General features: G+C 40.4%; 1 protein-coding gene across 3 annotated transcripts in view; it reads right to left on the bottom strand.

The window, feature by feature from the left end:
* Positions 1 to 22446, bottom strand: part of dmxl1 (Dmx like 1) — a 62419-nt gene that overhangs the window by 6000 nt on the left and 33973 nt on the right. For 2 of the 3 annotated variants that reach the window (XM_030416166.1, XM_030416167.1), the window contains exons 32-49: positions 18133 to 18324; positions 17069 to 17142; positions 14787 to 14908; positions 13428 to 13685; positions 12803 to 13005; positions 12517 to 12665; positions 11992 to 12077; positions 11659 to 11860; positions 9566 to 9683; positions 9087 to 9149; positions 7394 to 7480; positions 6601 to 6719; positions 6033 to 6180; positions 2324 to 2384; positions 1799 to 1926; positions 736 to 813; positions 479 to 570; positions 290 to 342 (exon numbers count right to left, since the gene is read on the bottom strand). In XM_030416166.1, the coding sequence (XP_030272026.1) occupies positions 290 to 342; positions 479 to 570; positions 736 to 813; positions 1799 to 1926; positions 2324 to 2384; positions 6033 to 6180; positions 6601 to 6719; positions 7394 to 7480; positions 9087 to 9149; positions 9566 to 9683; positions 11659 to 11860; positions 11992 to 12077; positions 12517 to 12665; positions 12803 to 13005; positions 13428 to 13685; positions 14787 to 14908; positions 17069 to 17142; positions 18133 to 18324 (2233 nt within the window). The remainder of the gene's footprint in view (positions 1 to 289; positions 343 to 478; positions 571 to 735; positions 814 to 1798; positions 1927 to 2323; positions 2385 to 6032; positions 6181 to 6600; positions 6720 to 7393; positions 7481 to 9086; positions 9150 to 9565; positions 9684 to 11658; positions 11861 to 11991; positions 12078 to 12516; positions 12666 to 12802; positions 13006 to 13427; positions 13686 to 14786; positions 14909 to 17068; positions 17143 to 18132; positions 18325 to 22446) is intronic. The other variant, XM_030416168.1, reaches the window with a different exon arrangement.

Raw genomic sequence — 22446 nt, 5'->3', positions numbered from 1 at the left:
CTTAAAAAAAGCAGCAACAATTAGCAGATTAATCCATTATAGAATGTGTCAAATGTTAGCTGGTTTCAGCTTCTTAAATGTGAGGATTTATTGCTTTTCTTTGTCATTTGTGATAGTAAATGAAGAGTCTTTGGGATTTGGAGTGTTGGTTGGAGAAAAGAAGCAATTTTCAATTTGACTGTAATTGTTCAAATAATCAATGATGAAAATGATCGATAGTTGCAGCCCTACTGAAATATAACCAGAGATTTGATTTGAAAATGAGTTCTTGTCTATTGCTGCTTCTTACTGTGTACAAGGCTGTTCGCAGGAGTCACCAGAGTGTCCCACAGACACACGTTCCTGTGGAGTCAAAAATCACCAAATTACTATCCATTCTGACACTTTCATCAAAAAATGTATCATTATCACAGCTTCATGTTTTAATTACAAGTTATGAAATAGAACTCATTTGAGGAGACTGGAGAGTCTCTCGCACCTGTTGTCTGTTGAAAGACCCGCAGTGGCGATGAGGGACGAGGAGCCCACAAAGACAAAGTCGTGAGCTGTCTTGTTGTGGCACTGCAACGTCTGGCACACAGAAACAGAGGAGACGGTTAGTGATGGTGACAGTAATGGAGACACAGGAGAAGAGTAAACAAAAAATGAGAATGACAGGAAGAGGGCGCGACGACACCAAGAAAAGTCTAGACAGACAAAACTCAAAACAAACCTGTGGCCCCCTGAGTTTCTTACCAGATATGGTTTGGGTGTGTTCCCGCTTGTGTTGGTCTGCCAGAGGCTCAAACCTCCATCGGAGTCTACGATACCGAACTACAGAAAACAATCAGAGAGTAGTTATCAGAAGCTGCTCAGAATAGAATTACCCTTCATTTTCCATAGACTGACAAAAACATATCGTCAGGTGCTCCTCCTGTGTTTGCACACCCCAGCTCCCCACAGGAGATCTAGATTGTGCTCAAATTATCTTCCACAACATATCACCAGTCCCATTGAGTCCAAACACCACTTACGTAACGGAAATCAACTGCTCTGCATGTCTGCTCTGTCCAATTCTTTTTAAAAAAGCATATTTCACTCTTTTGGCCAGTACAGGCAGATAAGATAGCACTGGCACAGGAGACGCGCCATCTGAGAAAATTATTAGCTCGAGGCGAGTGCCCGAGTTCAGAGCGGTTGAATCACTCAGCTGAAGAACAATATGTGCTGAAGCCAAACTCCCCACTGTGGTTCGTGCCTGAATGGCAAAGTGATGAGAGGAAGTGTGAAAATGTTGCTCAATCTGACAGGCTCCATCACTGTCCATGTTAACATGCACAAAATATTGTTTTATATTTCCGAAGAGGACAATATCCCGACAAAGCTGTCTGCATGGCTGATGAAAATGAATATTCCACCAATATTCTTGTTTACATACAGTCACCCATACACCCATTAAAGAACACAGCCTCTCTCTTTCATTCATTATCTGTAAGACTCTGTGCACCAGCGGACATTGTGCGAGCAGCGGGGTACAACCTGGACAGGTCGCAAGTTCATCACTGCTCTGACATATAGCACTCACACATACAGGGCGATTTACAGTCACCAATTAATGTGCATGTCTTTGGACTGTGGGAGGACTCTAGACAGAGAGGCCCCCAGCCGGGAATCCAACCGAGGACCCTCTTGCTGTGAGGCAACAGTGCCAACCACTGTTAATAATGGCGCGCATGTAAACATAATCAATGCAGCTTTGTTTGACGTCTGTATGGTGGCAGTGAACTGTTCAAAGTGAGTGTGAGTGTCATTTTGTAACCTTGTTCCCCTGGTGGTTGAATCGTATCCTGGTGACTCTGGAGTTGCCAGGACTTCTGAAGCAGATGATCTGCTGAGAGTGACCCCACTCGAACATCCTCACGCTACCATCCTGAGCTCCTGTCAGGTCTGACAAACAATAACAAAGAAAGAAAAAAAAAGGTTTGGTTCATTTTCCAGTGCACCTTGATGAGCATTCAGGTCCCAACATGTTAGTTTGGCACTTCTTTGTTCCACAAATCACCTATTTTATAATTGATGGGAAAAACGGTTTATTACACACGCACACACACACACAAACACACACACACACACACACTTGAACAGCCGTTCTTGCGTCCTGTTGGGAACTGATCCGGCCAAACACCTCACAACTCAAACCCTGCTCTGCGGTTTGACTGGAAAACACAAGGTCATAACAAGTAGGGCTCGTTCAGCCTTCTCTAAACATGAGAAATATCTCCGGATAACAAATTTAAGATGCGGACCCCTCTCTAAACTACTGACAGATCTGACTCGTACTTACAGTAAGGCAGTGTGGGATGGGAGGTCATTCTTCTCACATTGTTGATGTTTCTCTTGATCATCTGGGAGAAGACGAGTGAAGAAGAGAGGCCAACATGAGTAAAAATGCAGAACTTCATTATGATTCAATGGAATTCCTTATATATTCTTGATATAATATCATAAGAAATAATATTAATTATTATATATAGTAATATAATATAAAAATGCAATACTAACACAGTATTCTGAAGTCTCTTTCACACAGAATATATTCATTGCTGGCTTATTCAATTGTTAAAGTCATGGCGAAGGATGTTAATGATTAATCATCAGAAATCGGAAAAACTGCATCAAAAAAATGTAATAGCGACAGATGGATCACTGCATCTCTAATATAATCTATAATAATCTATAATGAAGTCATTATTTAGTGTTATTCAGTTTATTATTCAAGTAACTTGGCGTTTATATTTTATATCAATATATTATTATTGATTAAAGGTTATAGGTTAAAGAAATTGCTTCAAATTTGTTTGGTTTATTTGTCTTACATGTAAATAATACGTCTTCATTCACACATTAGAGCAGTGCTGAATTTTGTTCTACTAGTTTTAAGTGAGGTCTCAGCGAGCTTTTGAAGCAACTGACAACTTTTATGACCATCAGGAGGGCTGGAGGGAACAAAAAAAAACATTGTTTTGTGTCAATAATTGGACATTTAAAACCCAATTCTTGACAGTACGTTCACTTGAGACAGGTCTGTAAGGCCCCTGCCTGCACGTTCTTAAAAATGTAATATTGGAGGCTGGTAAGTAAAGGCATAAAAGACGTGCATCATGTTTACTTTCAAAGCTTCTTGAGATTTGGTGAGGGAGGCTGAGCATAAACAAAGATAAGTAAATGTACCTGTTTATTTTAATTTTGGATCATGCTTTGTTTTAAAAGTAGGAAGTAGTCACAGGGAGAAAAAGTAAATCATGTATAGAAATTGAAAATGCTGACGCATAAATATGCACGGATGACTGTTTTATAAATCGCATCGTAGCGCTGTGAGGTTCCTTGAGATTTCGTCTCCTACCATCAGCTGCATAAAGGATGCCTAACCCTGTTCGGAGTCAATCCACTGGTAAACTTTCTCATCAGCTTTCTCATCAATTATGGAAGTCTTTTACATATTTTATGAAGTCAGACTTTGCATAAGCATAAAAAGACAAGACATTACATAGGGACTCTCATTTAAGTCCCATTTTCTCACATGCTGTTTCAAGCTTCTTGTGGATATTAATGATATTAATTATTCCTCTCACGTGTATTGCTATTTAAACTTTGTTTTGGAACTAGATGGCACTGGTTTGTGGATCTCAATGTGCCGGAAACATACATTTGAAAACGTCAACAGCAAAGTCTCTCTCCAGAAATAATGACAAGATAATCATGTTTTTCTTCTAACAAACAGTGCTGACCAATCATATCACCAGGTGGAAGGAACTGTGCATCAACTCATGGATGAGAGACTTGTGCTCATGACATCACGGGATGCAAACGTTAGTGGTGTCCTCCTCTGCTGAGCTGTAATGTAATGTTATCGTCTAGTTCCATTATAATCAAGATAAGGCAGACAACTTTACGGCCGATTTCTCCAAAACTCTGGAACTCACACCAGTACAAGCACAACAAGCACTACAAGCAGGAGGGGAAATCATTTTTGGATTTTGGGGTGAACTTTTGCCAAGGTACATATTTAATGCTGGATTTAAGTCACAGCATGAATAGATGGTCGTCAACAGTTAGCATAAATTGTCCTAATATTCTGTTCATTTGGTGTTTACTGTCCAGGTGGCTGGAGAGGCGGACATTAACAGCCGTGTCTGCCAATTATTTTATTCATTATTGTCTCTGAATGTATTCTGCTCCAACCTTGAACACACTGGTTGGTAAAATAATTACGATGCAGAGTGGCTCTGCATATCGAGAGCAACAAGCGAGCTGGTTAATATCAACAAACATGACTCACAATTACTCGCATCAAAGACACTGCTATCACCAGAATCATATCAGTCACCATCCCCACCGCCAACGCCAAGTTTCTCAACTTAGTAAAACAGCTTTCCCAGATTTTCCTTTAAAAAACTCTAAAAAATGACTGAGGTTTGGGCTCCGTGTCGCACATGATGTAGTACTCGGCAACATCTTTGTTCCTTTGTAAGTCAATGAGGGAGGCCAATGTTCACAACAGGCAAACTGAACCCACATAAAGATGAATTATTTATCTAAATCACTTAAACTGCTACGAGGGTTTTGCTATGAGTATGAAAAAGGACGGATCCAGAGCAACAGACAACATAGAGGGGTACACTAAACATTTAGCAATCATCACTGTGTGGTCTATGGAAGCTTAAGGGACCACACTGATGATTTTTGAGGTTTAGTTGAAATATAAACTGAGTTGACTTGATAATGCAGCTGACCACAATTATCCAAAGTGTTTGTATTTTCAAACCATAACACAGCATCTTACTGACATTAAGTAGTTAGCCAGCTACAGTTTCTGACTAAATTCTGGTAATGCCAGAAGATGAATTATAGAAAGGGCATTTGCTTAATCTGCACCCTTGGTATTAGATATGTTGCAGAATGACTCGAAACTCAAGGACCAAATCTCAATAAATGCTTTTAAATAAAAAATGTAAGAACAAAAGCCAGAATCCTTAAGAGGTCAGTGTTTCTAATTTACTTGGATACACAACTGACTCCTAGAAATTAGCATTTCAAAATGCGACTTCTATTTGCTTTGTGTGCTTTTATGATTTTATCTCTAATAACAGTATTTGTTTTCATGCTGCTGAATGCCTCCCTTAACAAAGAGATTCTTAATCTCAAATTCTTTCTTGAAGCATCTCGTAGACCAGAAAGCAACTAAACAAATGTTTTGCTGTACAACCTCATGGCATCCATACAAAGCAAGAAGTAAAAACATCTGTTAAAAAAAAAGTTTACTGCGCTTATTTTGTTATAAGGCAGTTGTGTTGGCTGATATGCAAAGTTCGGGTATAAAAATAAAAGCGTTATTAGAACACCTTTAATTAAAACTCATACATTAAGGGATGCTCTAACATCTGAGACTCTAATTCTTTTCAATATTACGATAGCTTTATGGTCCAAAGCAAGTTTTTCCATACATGTGTCTCCAAACTGTGCCAGGATTAAATGAAGCAAAATTAAAAGCTTGAAAAAAAAAAAAAAAAAGAGATCCAATTATTTTTTTCAAATAATCAAATCATTGTTTGATGTATAAGATGTCAGGAACATAGAAAAAAAGGTTAATTACCTTGCTGAACCCCAGAGTGACGTCTTAAATATGTTGCTTTTTGTCACACCAACAGTCTGAATACCAAGATATTCAGCTTCCAATAATATAAAGACAATGAGAGGCAGCAAAAACTCACAATGGGTGAGCTGCAACCAGGGAATATCCTTCCTTTTTCCTCAAAAAATGACTTCAATAAAATGGACCCTATTAGTATGCTAGCTCACAACCCACATAGAGTTTAGCTCCCAGGGTGCAAAGTCGTTTTCTTGGGAAAACGGCTGTCATCTATGTAAAGTATTAGCAATTTGCAGTTAATGGCCGAAAACATGCAAAACAACTCATGTGGCCATTTAATCAAAGACGGAGGAGTAGAACAAATTGCTCATGTAGTATCATTGGATACAAATTGAAGTCTCACCACAGATGCGCCCCGGCCTGTCTGCACTCCCCCAAGCCAGGGCATGTTGATAGGTGTGCCGGGGCTACTGTGAGTGTACGGTGTGCTGCCGTGGATGGCGGCAAAGTCATCGCGTGCGTGGACCACCAGGAAGTCATCACCACCGACACTACAGAGACAGAGTCATAATGAGGTACTGTAGATTTTCATGAGAAAAATAACATAATAGAGACAAAATTGTGCTTTATAAGATATCAGTACTTTGTGTGCATATATAGAGACGGCTATAGAGAATGCACAACAATAATAACAGCGTATACTTTCAGCAAGATGATAAAATACTACCGTTGAATGGAGCAGGCATAAACAAACACAAATGTAGATTGTGCTTCACACCTAAATATAGACACACAATGCAGAAGCTTACTTAATATGACACCTACACGACTTCTACCGTTACTGAACCAATCACATTATCCGACGCCCACACTCAATTTAACTCTGAGGGTGAAAAGGTGAACTAATGTTACCCTTAACACTGGCCTAAACAAGTACAGTATGCAAACACACAAACACATTACTCTCCTACCCTTTTGTTTCAGCCTCATCGTCATCGATCCATGTCAAGATCTGTGTGGCCAAGATGGATGACACATCCAACTCCTGAATGTCATGGGTGGAGGCCATGACTAAACAATTACGATTTGCCTGTGAGACAGAGAGACACAGGAAATAGAGACAGGGAGAGGGGCAGGTGACAGAGAGAAGGGGAAGACAAAGGTTGAAGGTTAAATGTATGTGAAGGTCCATATGAGTGAGACAAAGACTTTTCAAAACTCTATTCTGCCCTTTAAACAACTGCTTCAAACAAGAGGATCACAGTGAAAGACAACAGGGGCTAAACAACAAAGGGGTGAGGATATGGGTTGTGCCACTGGGAAAAACAATAAATACTTTTGAATTGTATGCTTTGAATTTAAAAGGTGCATTTGCCCAAAAAAAGACGCAGTTTTCTGATATGAGTAAGGTTTGGAAATATTTCCAGGCTATATTGTGATACATAATATCTTGATATTTTACTTGACAACAAAATCAAATATCACAATATATTTTAACTAATATCTTTTATTTGTATTTTTTATAACTAGTCATCATAAATGTTGATATATTGACAAAGTGGATAAAGGCAAGAAATAGAATAGCTAGAACAGTCTAGTAAGTTCTGAAAAATAAATCACTGCTGTGATGCAGCCTTTAAAACAGGAAAAGACTACGCTAATGCCAAGTCTCTCACAATAATGACATGATACCGTTTTATTGCCAAGGGCTAAAATACACATTGTTACAATTTTTTTTGTGACATCTGCGTTAAAGAGCTGTACCTTGTTGATGGCAAAGGCTGTGATAATGTCAGATTCCTTGTGGATGATGCGTGCCTTTCCTCCAGGGCTGCCCAGATCTGACTCGGTCTGCACAGAGAAACCGACACACATACACAAAAATCACCACCATGGAGATTCAATCATTACAGAAGAAAAATTGGTTAACATTGCTGCAGACTAACAGCTACAACTTCAGATAAATTCCCCTTCATGCTACAGAACCAATGACCTGAAGAGATCAATGAGACCGGTTGATAAATGGATTGTCAAAGTATTTGCTGTAGAAGATAATGGAGTCGATGTTACAACAAGCCTACACTTTGTGTTTCTGTCAGGGTTAGGAGAGGACATGTGAGGTGCATCAAGCCACACAGTTAACCACAGCCACACACTTAACTGGGTTAGGGCCGTTAGATAGCACAAGAACCCTTGAGCACTGAGCACAAGCACACACTGTACCATAGAGGTCCTAGGGGATGTATGCAGAGTAGGCTATGCTGTGGCTCTGCATATTGTATAGAAGTTTTGATGCTGAAGATACTCACAGGCATCCTTTGAGCACGAGATTGAATTAAAGTCTTTATTGCATTTATTCGAGGGGAAAAGACCATGTCTTTTTCTGTCAGATGGAATAAAGTAAAACTTGACTTGCAGAAATCTAAATGTGGTGGTTTGCCATTTTCGCCAAGCACATAATCCCAGTGGAACGCAGATTCACTGCGACAGTGTTGGGCCCATTAATCAGAAGCTATTCAGCTTCATAGCTCGTCCTCTGAGAGACTGGGTTAATTAACACTGAGCCAAATGGAGTAGCTACAAACGTGGCAGCTTGCGCAGCGAGAGCCAGCAGATTAGAAAACCTCAGTGTACAGTGCAATTTAACATTTATGCTTCATATTCACATGAATATTTAGACAGTAAAATGTAAGATTAATATCAAACACTGACAGGAACATACAGAGTTCATGGCCCAGAAAACACACAATTACACATAATTTTAAGGTTTCTTAGATTATCTGACAGGCAGCATTAACTATTCCACACGATGTGCATGTTCCCGTATCTAATCAACGGTAAAGTTTGTACCGCCCACACTACAGTATGGTATGGTGATGTACAGAATGTTTCATAAGGTTTCATAACATCTGTACAGACTACAAGATTATTTATTAATTTATCGTGACAACTCTGAAGTGTTGTTAATAATTAAAAACATCACATATATTGTGCAACAAAAACTCTGATAAAATGATACGTACTGCAAAGCACCTCGTTTTCATACAGTTTTCAAAACCACAATCCTTTTGTAAATTGTGACCAAATAACCTACATTTTTCGAGAGATGTTTTTAAATCATATATAACAAAAATAGATAAACAACATTGTTTTATTTATAAAAAATAACATTCTTATAATAATATAATCTCCCAGACCCTCTCACACACAAGGCTGGGAATTATCAGTGCCAGTACCTTTATTTTTAGTGAATATATTAAAAAAACATTCTAAAAACAATAACTTTTTTAGAATAACATTGGAAATGTATTCTGAAATCAGGCAGTATTATATCAACGACATATCTCTAAATAAATCATACTGGTTCTTCACAGAGTTCGGTCAGTAATCAGATTCGTTACCCAGCCCATCCCCCATCCCAGCACCATGAGTCACAATTGATCTGAAGCAGCAGTACCTGATGGTTTCCTGTCTCCTCCATCCCTGAACATTTCATATTGTCAGTCTGGTCCTCACCCGACTTTAATGATTGGGGAAGCAGCACAGGGTAGTCAAACACAAACACGCACGCACGCACAAATCACACACAACATACAACAACAACAACAAACGGTGATGAACCATGCAGTCAAAGACACAGAATTATTGTGCTGTTAATCAAACAGGGTGTAATTATTTCAATAAAAATTACAGCATCAACATGCAACTGGAGGCAGTAATAACACATGTGGTTGGCATGCAGAACAAAAAAGCACAGTCGCGCCCACAGGCATATGAAAGCAATAATGATGCAGTTTGCTTGGGGGTAATTACAGAGACATGTCGTGGATTTTATCATAACAAAATAGTTAATATGTTATTTCTTACACAATGTGCCCGCTGTGCAACATGGAGACAGTTCATGCAGTGGGTTGGCATGTTGTAAACACAGTGTACCTCATTCGGGTCCCGTTTCTTGGTAAAGATGTGTCGAATGAAGGTCTCCTGTACTTCTTCCTGTTTCACCAGAAACTGCCACAGACGCTTCACTGGCAGCGCTGAAGAGTGGCTAGTCCTGAAACAAACAGAACACCTCCTGCATTTTAACACTAATGCTCATTTAATCAGCTGTATCAGTTCACTGAAGCACGACAAAATGCATTAGAAAATATTATTTCTGACTTGGGCCATTGGTGCTGTTCTAAAAAAACTTCACATATCTGGTGCTTAAAGCAAAACACAAACACGTAACCGTTGTTCCTCCAAGAACAGTAAATCCCTACAGTGTGTGCTGTATGAGACGTGGAAATCCACAGGGGTCATATATGCTGAAGGCTAAAACTTCTTGAGGAACAGCTTCGAAATACATTTTATTAGCATGGATGTGTTTTACAGAAATATTCGGTGCTGAAGGCAATCTGTAACCAACTGAACAGCGTCACGTTAACATTAATTCAAGATGTTAAGGCTGAAGGGCATATCTTGAAGCGACTTCATCAAGGGTATTTTTTTTTTTGTCTATGCAAAAACATACATACATACACATGTATATATACAGTTATCCTTTATTTAATCCATTTAAAACTGCTGTAAGCATTCTCCTTGTTTTAGCGTTGTCCTATTCGTTTTGCAGTAAGCAATCCCCACCCTCCTCTTTATGTAACCACACCGAGTCCTAGATGAGTCCTTTCTTTTCTTCAAACATTTGCCTTCAATAGTATAAAGGCTCATTTGCGCTCTATGATAGGTATGCATATGGATACAAACGGAGCCTTGTGTCTGTGTTTTTCGTCTGTATGTCTGCTTGTTACGTGAAAGCTTACAATTTGGCACAACAGAGCAGTACCTCTGGTAGTCGTGGGGGGCAGTATGGCAGGGTAGTCAATAGTTCAAGCAAGACACAACTACGGGACAAGATGAACAAGTTTAAGGTTATCAGTTGGTGAGTATCTGTATGATGTTACTTCACCCGGACGCAGAGACAAACAGCGACTACAGAGCAGCTGGGAGGAGATCGGATAGGAATTAAATGTGAATTGAACGGCGGTGAAGGAAAAGTGGAGGTTTGTGCAAGACCTCTGAGCGGCAGCGCCCTCCAGAAGTTGTATTACCTAACATCCATACCAGCGTAAAGGAGGCATGGCAGTATGTAAGCAGTGACAGCTATATGTTTGAGAGATGTAATTTTTTTCCTACATAAAAAGGGAGCATAAAAAGGTGTCACCAGAAGTGCCGGAACTAGTAGCTTAATCTGTAACCCTTACAGGAGGATCCTGCTCTCTGCATGTTCCTGTGCAGCAGTTTATTTTCTCTGTTACTGCATGAGCAGGCAGAGGACAGACATGAGATGCTGACCAAACACTCCAGCAGTGATTGATGTTGGAAAACAGAGCTAATTAACATTTTTTAATGCGTAGATAACGCTTACAGCTGCTTTAAACAGGTAAAAGCCTCATTAAGCAAAATGTTTCCTTCTCAAGAGTGAACAGGCCAAGAGGGTAGCATGCATTTTAAAAATATATATATTTCAGTGAAAATTCAAGAGCAATCACTTTTGCCAAGAGTACAATTTTTGCATTCTTTTAAAAATAGACCTCGATTCCCCCAGAGCAGCAATTTCAGGTCCTTCTGCAAATGATACTAGGAACAATGGGCAGTGTACTTAAAAGCTATTTTGCCTAAATCTGTTCTGACTCTTGGTACCAACAACAGTAGATTATCTTGAAAGCAGAGGCCATATTGATTTTTACACACAGATAAGATGGTACCAGCCCAAAGACAGATTAATTTATAAAAACATACCAAAGGGTATGTCTGTGGCTCTACACAACAGTGATAGCAGCAGCATATCGAGTACAGTGGTGTACGAGATTTCCACAGACAGTAGTAAAACTGAAAGCACAACAGTATACAATATCAAACTTCTTTAGGCACTGTTCATATGGATCCATGAAGAACGGATCGCAATAATCCAACCTGAATATTTATGAGGCCACTCAAACCTTATCATAAAATTTCTTTAACATGTGTTACCCAGCTCATGTTGTTACCTGAATGGGGTGTTGGATGGTTCAAACAGGGCCTTGTGTCTAAGCAGGGCAGGACCGGGTGAGGTTGTTTCATCCTGGAGGTGGGTGCAGATGTACTTGGAAGGGGGGCCCCCGAAGATCTCCAGCCTTTTCTGCAGCACCTGCTCCCAGCGCTGCAGCGTCTTCAGCACAGTGTGACACAGAGGAGAGCCCACGGGCAGATCTGTGGTAAATCCAAGCACAAACAAGAAGGCAATAAGATTAGCTAAGACGGGCAGTGAGATATGGAGCGCCCCTTATCTACATCTCGGACGTTAGTACATCAGAGGATGTGTGGTGCGTTTTAGTGTTTACCCAATAGATCATATCCTGCCATTGGGTAAAAGGACTTGAGGTTGACCAACACCAGCTGAACCATCGCCAGACGCATCAAACACCAACTGGAAGGAGAAAAAGCCATTTAGAAATCAGATTAGTTGGACATAAATGCTCTTAATGGGTCCAAAGCTGCCTTCAATAAAACTGGGAGCATAAAAGGTGAGTTCAGACTTAATGTGGAACAACATTTAGAGGCACAGAGATCAACACAAAGTCAATAGAAAGACATAAACACATGCAGGTTTACTTCAGGCTGCTTGAATTGAGGTTAAGATGAGTCATCCTTTGCATGAATATCCTACAATCTAACTGCTATTCCAAATCTTTCATTCCCTCTGCGTTTTGTCTTTTAAATTCTCTGTAGATTCCTTGAATCCACTGAACTCCTTGACATATTTCAGTTCATTGTATTTTATTCCTATCTTATGTATTACTCATCTATTTTTGTGTCTACATGTTACTGTATGTTTATAACAACAATAACATTGTCTGAGTCATTACCTGTATGAATTGTGGTTCGAATGTTCTCTTTGTGGAGAGTTGGGGTCAAACGCATATTCATATTCATCATCGTCGTCTTCTTCATCTTCACTGCCCTGGCTCTCCTCTGAATCGTATTCAATTCTGCTTTCTGATGGTGGCAGCGAAGGCTAAAAGCACCATGAACACAGCAACAATAATGAATATGACACACAAAAAGGAAATATAATATGATAATATGGTTAAAATATAATAATGCTGTTAAACTTGCATATGAAACCAAAAGAAGTGGTACATAATGTCGTACCTTCGCGATAAAGTAATCCCAAATGCTGAGGTCTGGAGGAACAAATCGTTCTTTAAAAATGGAGGTAGCCTCTTGCTCCACCACAGGGATAGGCCTGGGACTGGATGGACCCTCCCGATCGATGCCAGACTCCTCCTTGGATCCACTGCGCGACGAAAGGAGCCTGAATCGTCGCGACTTCCTGTCTGAGCCACTTGGTGAGGCTGGAGGGTTGAGACCAAGTGATCATTAAATTGCTGCATCTTTGATTTCAGCTGCTGTCACAACCATACCCACTTATTTTTTTATGAAATCATATACGAAACAACTACTTCAGTTTTAATTATCAACAGTAGTTTAAATGCAAACACTTCGTCAAATAAACAGGAGTAACAGTTATATTACATCAGGTTTCCTCTGCCAGCAATGAGGGAGTAGCACAGACAGGGTGTGAGGCAAATAGCTCCCACACTAATAGGTTGATGGATTTCACTACGACCTACAGATGGGAACCCAATTAATCTAGGTGGGCTGATTTGATTTAGCTCCTGGGTCACCTCCAAAAGAAGAACCCCACACAGAGAGACAGCCACTCAGGCAGACAGTCAGAGAGAAAACTAGATCAGCCAAACTAAACCCTTCTCACCTGGCGGAGGAGTTCTCATTGGGCTGTTGGGTTTCTCTATGACAGGCATCCGGGCACCTCCTCCGAACACCGTCACCCAAAGCTTGCTGTTGAGGGGGTGGGCCACGATGCGAAACAGTTCATTGCTGGAGTGAGTGGCCATGCCGTGAACAAACAGACTGAGGTAGACAGCAGTCAGGATTTCGCAGAGCAACACAGCTAAGCCCGGCTGGCTCTCCTCGCCCGCTGAGCTCAACAGGCGAATCAGAGAGGCGATACCTGAAGAGGGGTGTTGAGAAGAAAGGAGAGAGGAGAGAAAGAGAAAAAAATTAAAATCAATTACAAATTAACATAAAACATTATGCATTTGAAGACACAAAGAGCAGAATATACAGTCACTGTAAGTCATACATATCATGCTAGATATCCAGGTGTCGGTGAGCTCCTGGATCTTATCTTTTAAAGTTCACACATAGTGATCACTGCGCTGATTTGCCTCTGATTTGGGGCTTTTAGTCAGTGATCTCCAAAAACCACTACTGAATGGCAGATCAAGTCTAAAACCCTGTAGTTTGGCTTCAATTACAGGTGCAGGTCACGAAACAGCAAATGAATGATAAGTAGAGGTTGTCCAGAAACTGCAATTACAAATACATTTTTGACTTGATGTTTCAACCTATAAGGCCTGTTGTGAGTTTGTTTTTTAATGTTGTCCCCCTCTCCTTTCCTTGAAAGGAAAATGGAGACTATTTCTTGTGTCATTTTACTGTCAAGAAAGTTTATCAATCGACCAAAACAAACATAATTCTATTTTGAGTCAAACCCACACACACCGACCTGCTGCAAAAAAAAAAAAAAAAATCATTCATTCAAATGCAAATGTGCAATTATCCACAGCTGAGACTTGTCCCAGCAAATGCAATCTTTACTCATGTTTGAGTAACTCCTGTTAAAAATTAGAATGCTCAGCTATTTGGGGAAATTACAGAGCCTTCTTGTTTTTTTTTTATTTTTAAAGAAACAATATATTCTGTTTAAAATAATTAAATTAAATCCTCAGTAGGAATGGACAGAAAAGGCAGGGGAGTTGATAAGTACAGAGAGATGGACAAACATCTCACTGGGTCTTTTATTATTGACAATGAGAAATATGTGTTTTGTTTTGTTTCTTAGCTTCTGTGTCTGTTTTAGAGTGTTGTATCATGTGTTCTATTCCCCAAAAGCTTAACAAGTGACAAGGACAGCAAATTAGCCATGGCTAGAAGTTCTACATATATTGCATCAGTTGCATTCTGATAAGATGTAACAATGTCTAAATGTGTTGTCCCTGTCAAATAATCTGATAAATAAATAAAATTGTGTTAGGTCTGGCTTTTTTACCTGGCCACTGTGCAGGGGAGGTGTTGGGCTGAACAGACTCATCCATGCTGACGGTTCTGACTGGCTGCTTTTGAGACAGCAACACACTCTGATACACGATTCCTGTGAACTGGTTCACATGGCTGTGGGAGATTCAACAGACAGAAAAAAGAAACCACACACAGTCAGTATGAGAGCACAAAGAATAACACCGATGTCAAAGATGAAAACCCTGGACTGAAAAGTGAATTTTTAAAAAAATAGGTTAGGTGGTGTAAATATATAATGTGTAAATGTTTCACTTTAAATGATTTAAATTTGTTCTGAACTCTGGGATGATGTTTCTAAATATGAGGCACCGCTGAAAAGGATTGTTCTGTCAGAAAATGAAAGACTATCGGGTAGCACTGAAGTTTAGCCTATCTATGCTGTTTGCTGATAGAGAAGAAAGTGGCTTTTCAACACGTATAACAAAAACCCTTTCTATTGTTGCAGATAATATGGAAACCCACCAGGGAGACTGTTAAAGCTTCGACGAATAAAAGAAATGTGCCTCCACATCAAAAATATTTTCAAAGCCAAAGTGAATATAATGAAGAAACGGTTGTAACTGCAATATTAAAGCACTTCTAACAATAAGTTTTCACAGCCATGACTCCAGTGCTTTAGGGCTTCATATGGATGAATCTGTTGGTTGTTTTTTCAACAAAATTAACCTGAAGTCAACATGACAATAAAAAGAGAAAAGAGCACAAACCTCTCACACTCGAGAGGAAAGAAGCACAATTTCATCAAACCTCTGCAGCGACACACCAGGAGAGTTTAGATCATGATTACCATAACAAAGAGGGTGTTAAATTAGAAATAGCCTTGCTATTTTAGTGAGACTGTTCAACTCACAGTGTGTGATACTTGGTTGTGGGTGTGACTAACGTATATGGTGGAAAGGAAGTCGTAAAACCAGGTGCTTGTTTGTAAGGTCTGAAAGGGCAGAGAGCTCGCTCTGAAAAATGATGCATGAAAAAAAAAAACAGTTTCCATTTGATAAATCACTTATCTGAAACAAGCATTTCTTTCCCTGGAGTCGCATCACTGTTGCTTTAAAAGGTCACAGTCTGGTCAAGCATAAGTAAAAATGATTCTGCGCAACATCGAGCAATCAAACAGGCAATCTGGCAGAACGGTGACAGTAACTCACACAGCAGCACAGCTGGAAGCAAAATAGCTTGTTTGGAAAAAAGATTCCGACACACACACGTACGTATTCATTCATCCAAAGTTTAAATCCTACTGGGCTGTTGTCAAAGTGATTGGAAGTTATAGAACATACTTGTCTTAAATAAACAATATTCCTCCCTCCCATCTGTCAGAAACAAAAATCTGATTAAGTATTTACAATACGAATGATAAACAGCAGCCGGGTGGTTTTCATAAATCATTTTCAGCTCGGTCAAAACAGACTAGGGCTGTCACATTTTTGATAAGCAGGCTTCCAACATATTTCTCTTCCCCCATGCCTTAAATCTCACCACTATGGAGCTTTGCTAAACCTAAAACATGTGCAAAGAAGCTCCCTCATTAAAAAATCTAAAACAAATCTTGAAAAGCAGCTTTGGTATTACATTTGTAGTATTTGACTTAAGATGTGTGTGGATTACCCTTTCATCATAAGATGTGTGTATGACCCTCTCATCATAAAGCATGCTTGGTTCCCAGTAGTCATGTCCCTCCCTCCCCTCTTATCTCTTATCATTCTGCTCCAATAAGTCTAAAAACCTTCTAACACACACACACACACACACACACACATACACACACACACACACACACGAAAGCAAACCTGAGGACACAATTAACAATATTTTTGCCAGCATTTTGTGTTTTAAATGCTAAAGCTAAGAATAGGAAAACAAAGTCTGATCACTCCTGACCGGTAAATAATCTTGTGATGGCTGGTGCAGTTGCCAGGTGAATGTGGTGGAAAATGAAAAGTCGTATCAAAGAATTCAAAAAGCTTGCTCGGAGAGATGCTGCACTGTAGATACGCACTATGAGCGCAAACCTTTTGGATTCAGGCTGCATGAACGCATTTATTTTCAAATGATGCGTTGAGATCTGCAAAGATTTCTTTCTCCAGGTCCCCAAAACATTGGGGGAAAATAGCTCAAGGTTTGTGCCTTATTAAAAATAATTCTTAAGCTGCTGAGAACAAGAGTGCCAAGTGGAACAGTACATGCAGCAACAGTCTGGAGGGTTAAAAGCTTAAAAATACTAGCAACAGGTGAGTCAGATGAGACACTTACCTGTGGGTGTGTTCACACAGACACTGATATATACAGGCTGATAAGGAGGCGGCCAATGTGTGCAGCACATAAATCTGAAATAAAGCACAGGGTACAAAAATAAATTAAAAAAAATTAAATTGATATATTATTAAGACAACTAAGCATGGGTTAGCGTGTCAGGAGCAAGAACACAATCAAAACTTATTACATCTAAAAGAACAAATCAAACCTATACATCTGAGCAGTTGGTAAACATCAGCTGTGTTTCCTTTAGCATATTTGTGTGCGAGTTTTGAAGAGTTGCATTAGAAAAGGTTTATGGTGATGGAATGACATGACTGATCACTGCCCACTGTCTGTGTTTTTTGGTTATTCCTATACGATTCACATTCGCAGATTTATTCTCACATTCTCTCATAGATAGCTAAGGCAACTAGTTTTGTTTCTTTTTCTCTGAAGTTAATTGGTGGTTGAAGGTTCAGGAGCTCGAATATTTGTTTCAAACCACCTAATAGAAACGCACCTTATTCGCATTTCCTTGGTTTTCTTTTGCCAGATTTCAGAAGTTATGTTTAAATTCACTTAATAATTAGATGGAAAGACAACTATTGACACACAATAGTTTTAGTTCTAGTAACAATTATCTGAACATAAAATTGGTCCCAATAACAATTATTTTGATTTGGATTTCTGTATTGAATTCAGCATTTTACAGTTGAAAAAATATCTTTACAATGGTGTCCCTGTATCCAAAACTACTTCAAACTTCTCTTTGGCATTTTAGAACTGCAATTTCTTTTAAGTTACTGGCTGACATGCATGCTCACACAGATATAACTGCAATAAGCTAATATCATCCTTTAGATCCACCTGGATATAGACACTAAAATCCATGCCAAAAAAATAGGCCTCAGAGTTTCCTGAATACCAATGTGAAAAATGTATATATTGCGATTCAAGTTTCCCATGATCACTGGCCTCCTTCAATAAACTCAGATTCATGGCCTTTCTATCAGGAGAAATGGTCACTTTAAGCAATCAACCGTACTGGAAGAAGAGATGCATAAATAAGACTGCCTTACCTCATTGTTGACAACATCGGGATGAGGAGGAGAGTCGAGTGCATTAATGGTCTGCAAGATGTCATGAGTCAGGTTGGTCAGGTAGACCATGGGATTGGCCACAACTGTCTTGACGTTGGCTGTGCAAGCCATCAGAAGTGGGATGGAGGTTTGTGGACAACATGGCGTCACCGCTGAGTGTATGGAGTCATCCTGTGGGGAGAAAAAAGAAAGACACATACTGAATGTGGGTTCGGTCATTACAATAGGTCTGCACATGCGTTAACAAAATTGATAATTTATTACACAGTAAATAAAAACATTTAATTGTTTAGTGTTCACATAACACTCACACTATACACTGGGACATATATTCAACAACACATTGCACTTGCACCACAGCAAACTTAAAAAAATAAGAGTACATATATTCAACTTTCTCATTTCTTTTTTTGGAGGGTAAAAGTAACAGCTCACAAAGGCAGCCGAGAAAAGAACAGTGCTGCTTTGAACTCTGAAGCAACAGCCTTTTCCTTAGCCATAATAAGTCACACATGATCCCATTTTTTATAGAGTGCATAATGTCTTCTCCAGTGTATGTGTGAATGACGTTTAAAGAGCTAAAAAGAAGAGGTTGGCAAAAAGGGATGGCTGGCTTTGTTGTGTCTATGTTTGCGAGACTCTGGACAAGACACAGTGTGTAAGAATACCACAAGCTTATGTTCGTCACGCTTGATGAATCACATTCAGTTGTCACAAACCTCCTCAACTCACTCTGCACACTGGCTGAAGTTGAGACAAAAGAAGATGCTGAGAAATTTCCTCGACAACAGAGGAGAAATCTGACAACCATGGGACCAGAGCTGTGACAAAAGGAACTGCTTTTATTTCAAAACCAAAGCAGGAGAGTAGAAAGGACTCCCAGTGCCCATCGACTGTGCTAACATTTAAGAACCGTTGTTCCCACGGCGGCTCATTGAGTTGTTTACCTCCTAAAATTTGACTCAACCTTCTAATAGTCAGCCGAAGGCGGGATGTCCCTCAGGAGTTCAGAGAATCAGCACAAACTGTCAGCCTATTGCTGGAGGCGTGCCGACGATCGCCAGGGCAGAATAAGTAGGTCTGAGTGGGAGTGTGTGTGTGAGTGTGTGTGTGTGTGTGTGTGTGTGTGTCTTGAGAATCTGGTGGCATTAACACCACCTTTCAGATGTCGTCATGTTCGTCTTTCATTTGTACTTTGCCCCCTCATCTGCTACGTATCCTTCACTTCAAAGAGAATATGTGATCGCTTAAATAATACTGCAGCTCTGCTTGCTGGATTGTTTCTACGTGCAGCTGATGGCTGTTATTGCAAATCTATATTCTGTTCACATTATTCTTGTTCCCACTATAAAACCCATAATGTCACCTCTGACACAGATAAAGTCTGAGCAGGCTGCATCACATTTATTACCTCATTGTGATGAAACATCCTGGTTACAAATATGAAACAGTGTTCACAGCAGTTACTCTATTGTGAGACTGTTAGCTAGGGTTGCACCAGTCGTTATTCACTTCAACAATTATCTATTATTGGGGTCACGTGATGGCGCCGAGTAAGATGGCTGCTTAGGTTGGAGGCTGCGACACCACTAGTTTATACTTTGTGTGAATATACTGGCATTCGCTATTTTTCACATTGTTTTTTCTTTCGCAAGTGGCCGAATATTCACTTCTCCTGCCGACGACATGCCGTCCTCTCGTAAAAATGATGCAAACGCGTCTCAACAACAGCAAGGTGTCAGGGCTTCTGCTAGCTCCCGAGCTGGCCAGGCCTCTCCTGTATCGGCGACTCGAGAGGCCGCGGGCGACCCTATCTCTACTGCCCAGATACATGAACTTCTTCAGAAACTAGCAACTGACCAAACGAGAATCCTGAACGATCAAGCCAAACACTTTGCAGACGTCCATAAGGACGTGCTAGAAACAAGAAGAGCTGTTGAGGCGATGGAGGCTAAGCTAGCCGACATGCTAGCGAGAATGACTAGCGCAGAGGCTCGTCTGGACATGCTGGAGGAAGCAGAGAGGCAGCGCTGCGACTCCCCCCCGGCTTTGGCCTCCGAAGTGGAAAAATTGAACGCCAAACTAACCGAATATGAGGACCGGGAGAGGCGAGTTAATCTACGCATATATGGTTTCCCAGAACGTGTTGAAGATAAAGACACCATATCGTTCCTGAGGGCTACTCTCCCCGAGATCCTCCGGGCTGATTTCGAGGGGGGCCTGGATTTGGAGCGTGCTCATCGGTCGCTGTTACCAGCTAAGCCCGGAGCCCCACCAAGGCCCTTCATTGTTCGTTTTCTGAGGTTCCAGCAGAAGGAGAGGGTGAGACAACTTGCTAGAGAGATTGGGGATGTCCGCTGGCAGAACCATAAGATTAGCTTCTATCAAGACTTCTCCAAGGCTACACAGGAGCGTCGACACTCTTTTCTGGAGTGCAAACGTCTGCTTCACTCGGCCAAAATCCCGTTTGGCATCGGCTATCCTGCTGTGCTTTCATTCACAACTCCAAACGGGGTAAAGCATCGCTTTGAAGATCCTAAGAAGGCTTTGAAATGCATCAAAACATTTAATTGACCTTGCATTATGATGCGCCCCCCCTTTTTAATTTTGCACCTTGCAGAGTGACCTGGGTAAGACATCGTAACTTTTTTCTCTCCCCATCTCCCACCCTGACAGGCATCTAGATGAACATTTCGGTTTATATCACTGGAGGGTGGAGATGTTTTTTTTTTTTTTTTTTTTTTTTTTTTTTTTTTTTTTTTTTTTTTTCTCTTGCCCGGTCTACAGATCTCATGCCTTGCTACCTGTAACTATTTTTCAATACAAGGTCTTCTACTTTATCCTTTAGATTGTTATCATTTTTGTAGTTTTTTATAGGCCCACGCCTTTTCATACTTTGAGGACCATATGTGTGTTATTAGCAGGTGAGCATGTTATGCCTAAATTGCCGGTGGGGTGGGGGCCACGTCCAGATGTGCCTTGGTCTGTTGAAGGTGTCCCTTACTGTTTTAAGGCAGATGCTTTAATGTTGAAGAAAATATTCATACTGTTGCTGTTTAGCTTTTTGATAATTGGTGGTGTCGCTGCCACGCTTGAGTGGCCGGAAACTCTTAGTTCTTTGAGTTAGTTATCCAGTTGTGGATTATCAGGAAGGTTGATAGTATGTTGCTTCCTCATCTTCCTCTTTTTTTGTGTGTTGTTTTTAATGTTTTTTGTTGTTTTTGTTTTGGGGTGTTTTTCTTTTTTCGATCCAGAGTTCTCTCTTACCACTATTGGGGCAACTCTTTTTCTCATTTTATTTTTCCTCTCAGCGCATGACAGCTCTCAATCTCATTTCAGTCAATGCCAGGGGTCTTAATATTCCTCACAAAAGAACCAGTGTGCTAGAGTATCTCCGTAAGAAAAACATAGATTTTGCTATGATTCAGGAATCACACTTACTATGCAAAGATGCGGGTAGATTAGCCAATAGGATTTATCATCCTATTGCAACTTCATCTGCAGCCACTAAGTCTAAAGGGGTAATGGTACTGTGCAAACGCAAACTAAAATTTGATGTGATTGGCTCTTGGGTGGATGATGCGGGTCGGATAGCTATTGCCAAGATCCGTATGGATGGGAAAAACATTGCACTTATTTCCGCTTACGCTCCCAATGTGTTTGATGTCGCTTTCTATGAACTACTAACTAAATCTTTGCTTGACCTCACAGGATTTCATGTGGTTCTAGGGGCAGATTTCAATGCGGTGTGGGACCGCAGCATGGACAGAACAGGCGGCATTGAGAGTAGGGACCAACGTCTTGCGTCTGAGGCGCTCCGCCAGTGGGCAACCGATACAGGCATGGTCGATATTTGGCGTATGCTTAACCCCTCTCTAAAGGACTTTTCATTCTACTCAGGGAGGCACGGGTCCTTCTCGAGGCTGGATTTTATCTTCGTCTCGAGGGATCTGTGTCAAAATACTCATAATGCGTATTATATCCCGGTTGCTTGGTCTGATCATAAGCCAATATATTGTTCGGTTACTGTTCGCCCGTCTTCCACTAAAGCCCCTAGGTGGCGATTTAATTCCTCTCTATTGAGTGACGAAAAATTCAAAGCTCAGTTTGAAAGTAATTTTAGAGAGTTTTTGGAGTTTAATGTTGGCTCTGTTTCGGATCCAAGGATACTTTGGGAGGCAGTGAAGGGCTTTGTAAGGAGTAATACCACCTTATATGCTTCAACACGAAATAAGGAACGTGCAGCCAAATTAGAAGCTTTGGAATTAAAATATGCGACCCTTGATGCGAGCT

This window comes from Sparus aurata, chromosome 5 (genome assembly GCF_900880675.1).
Source record: "Sparus aurata chromosome 5, fSpaAur1.1, whole genome shotgun sequence".
Taxonomy (NCBI): domain Eukaryota; kingdom Metazoa; phylum Chordata; class Actinopteri; order Spariformes; family Sparidae; genus Sparus; species Sparus aurata.
Note: the sequence above shows the minus strand (reverse complement) of the source record. Positions and strands in the feature narration are given on the sequence as shown.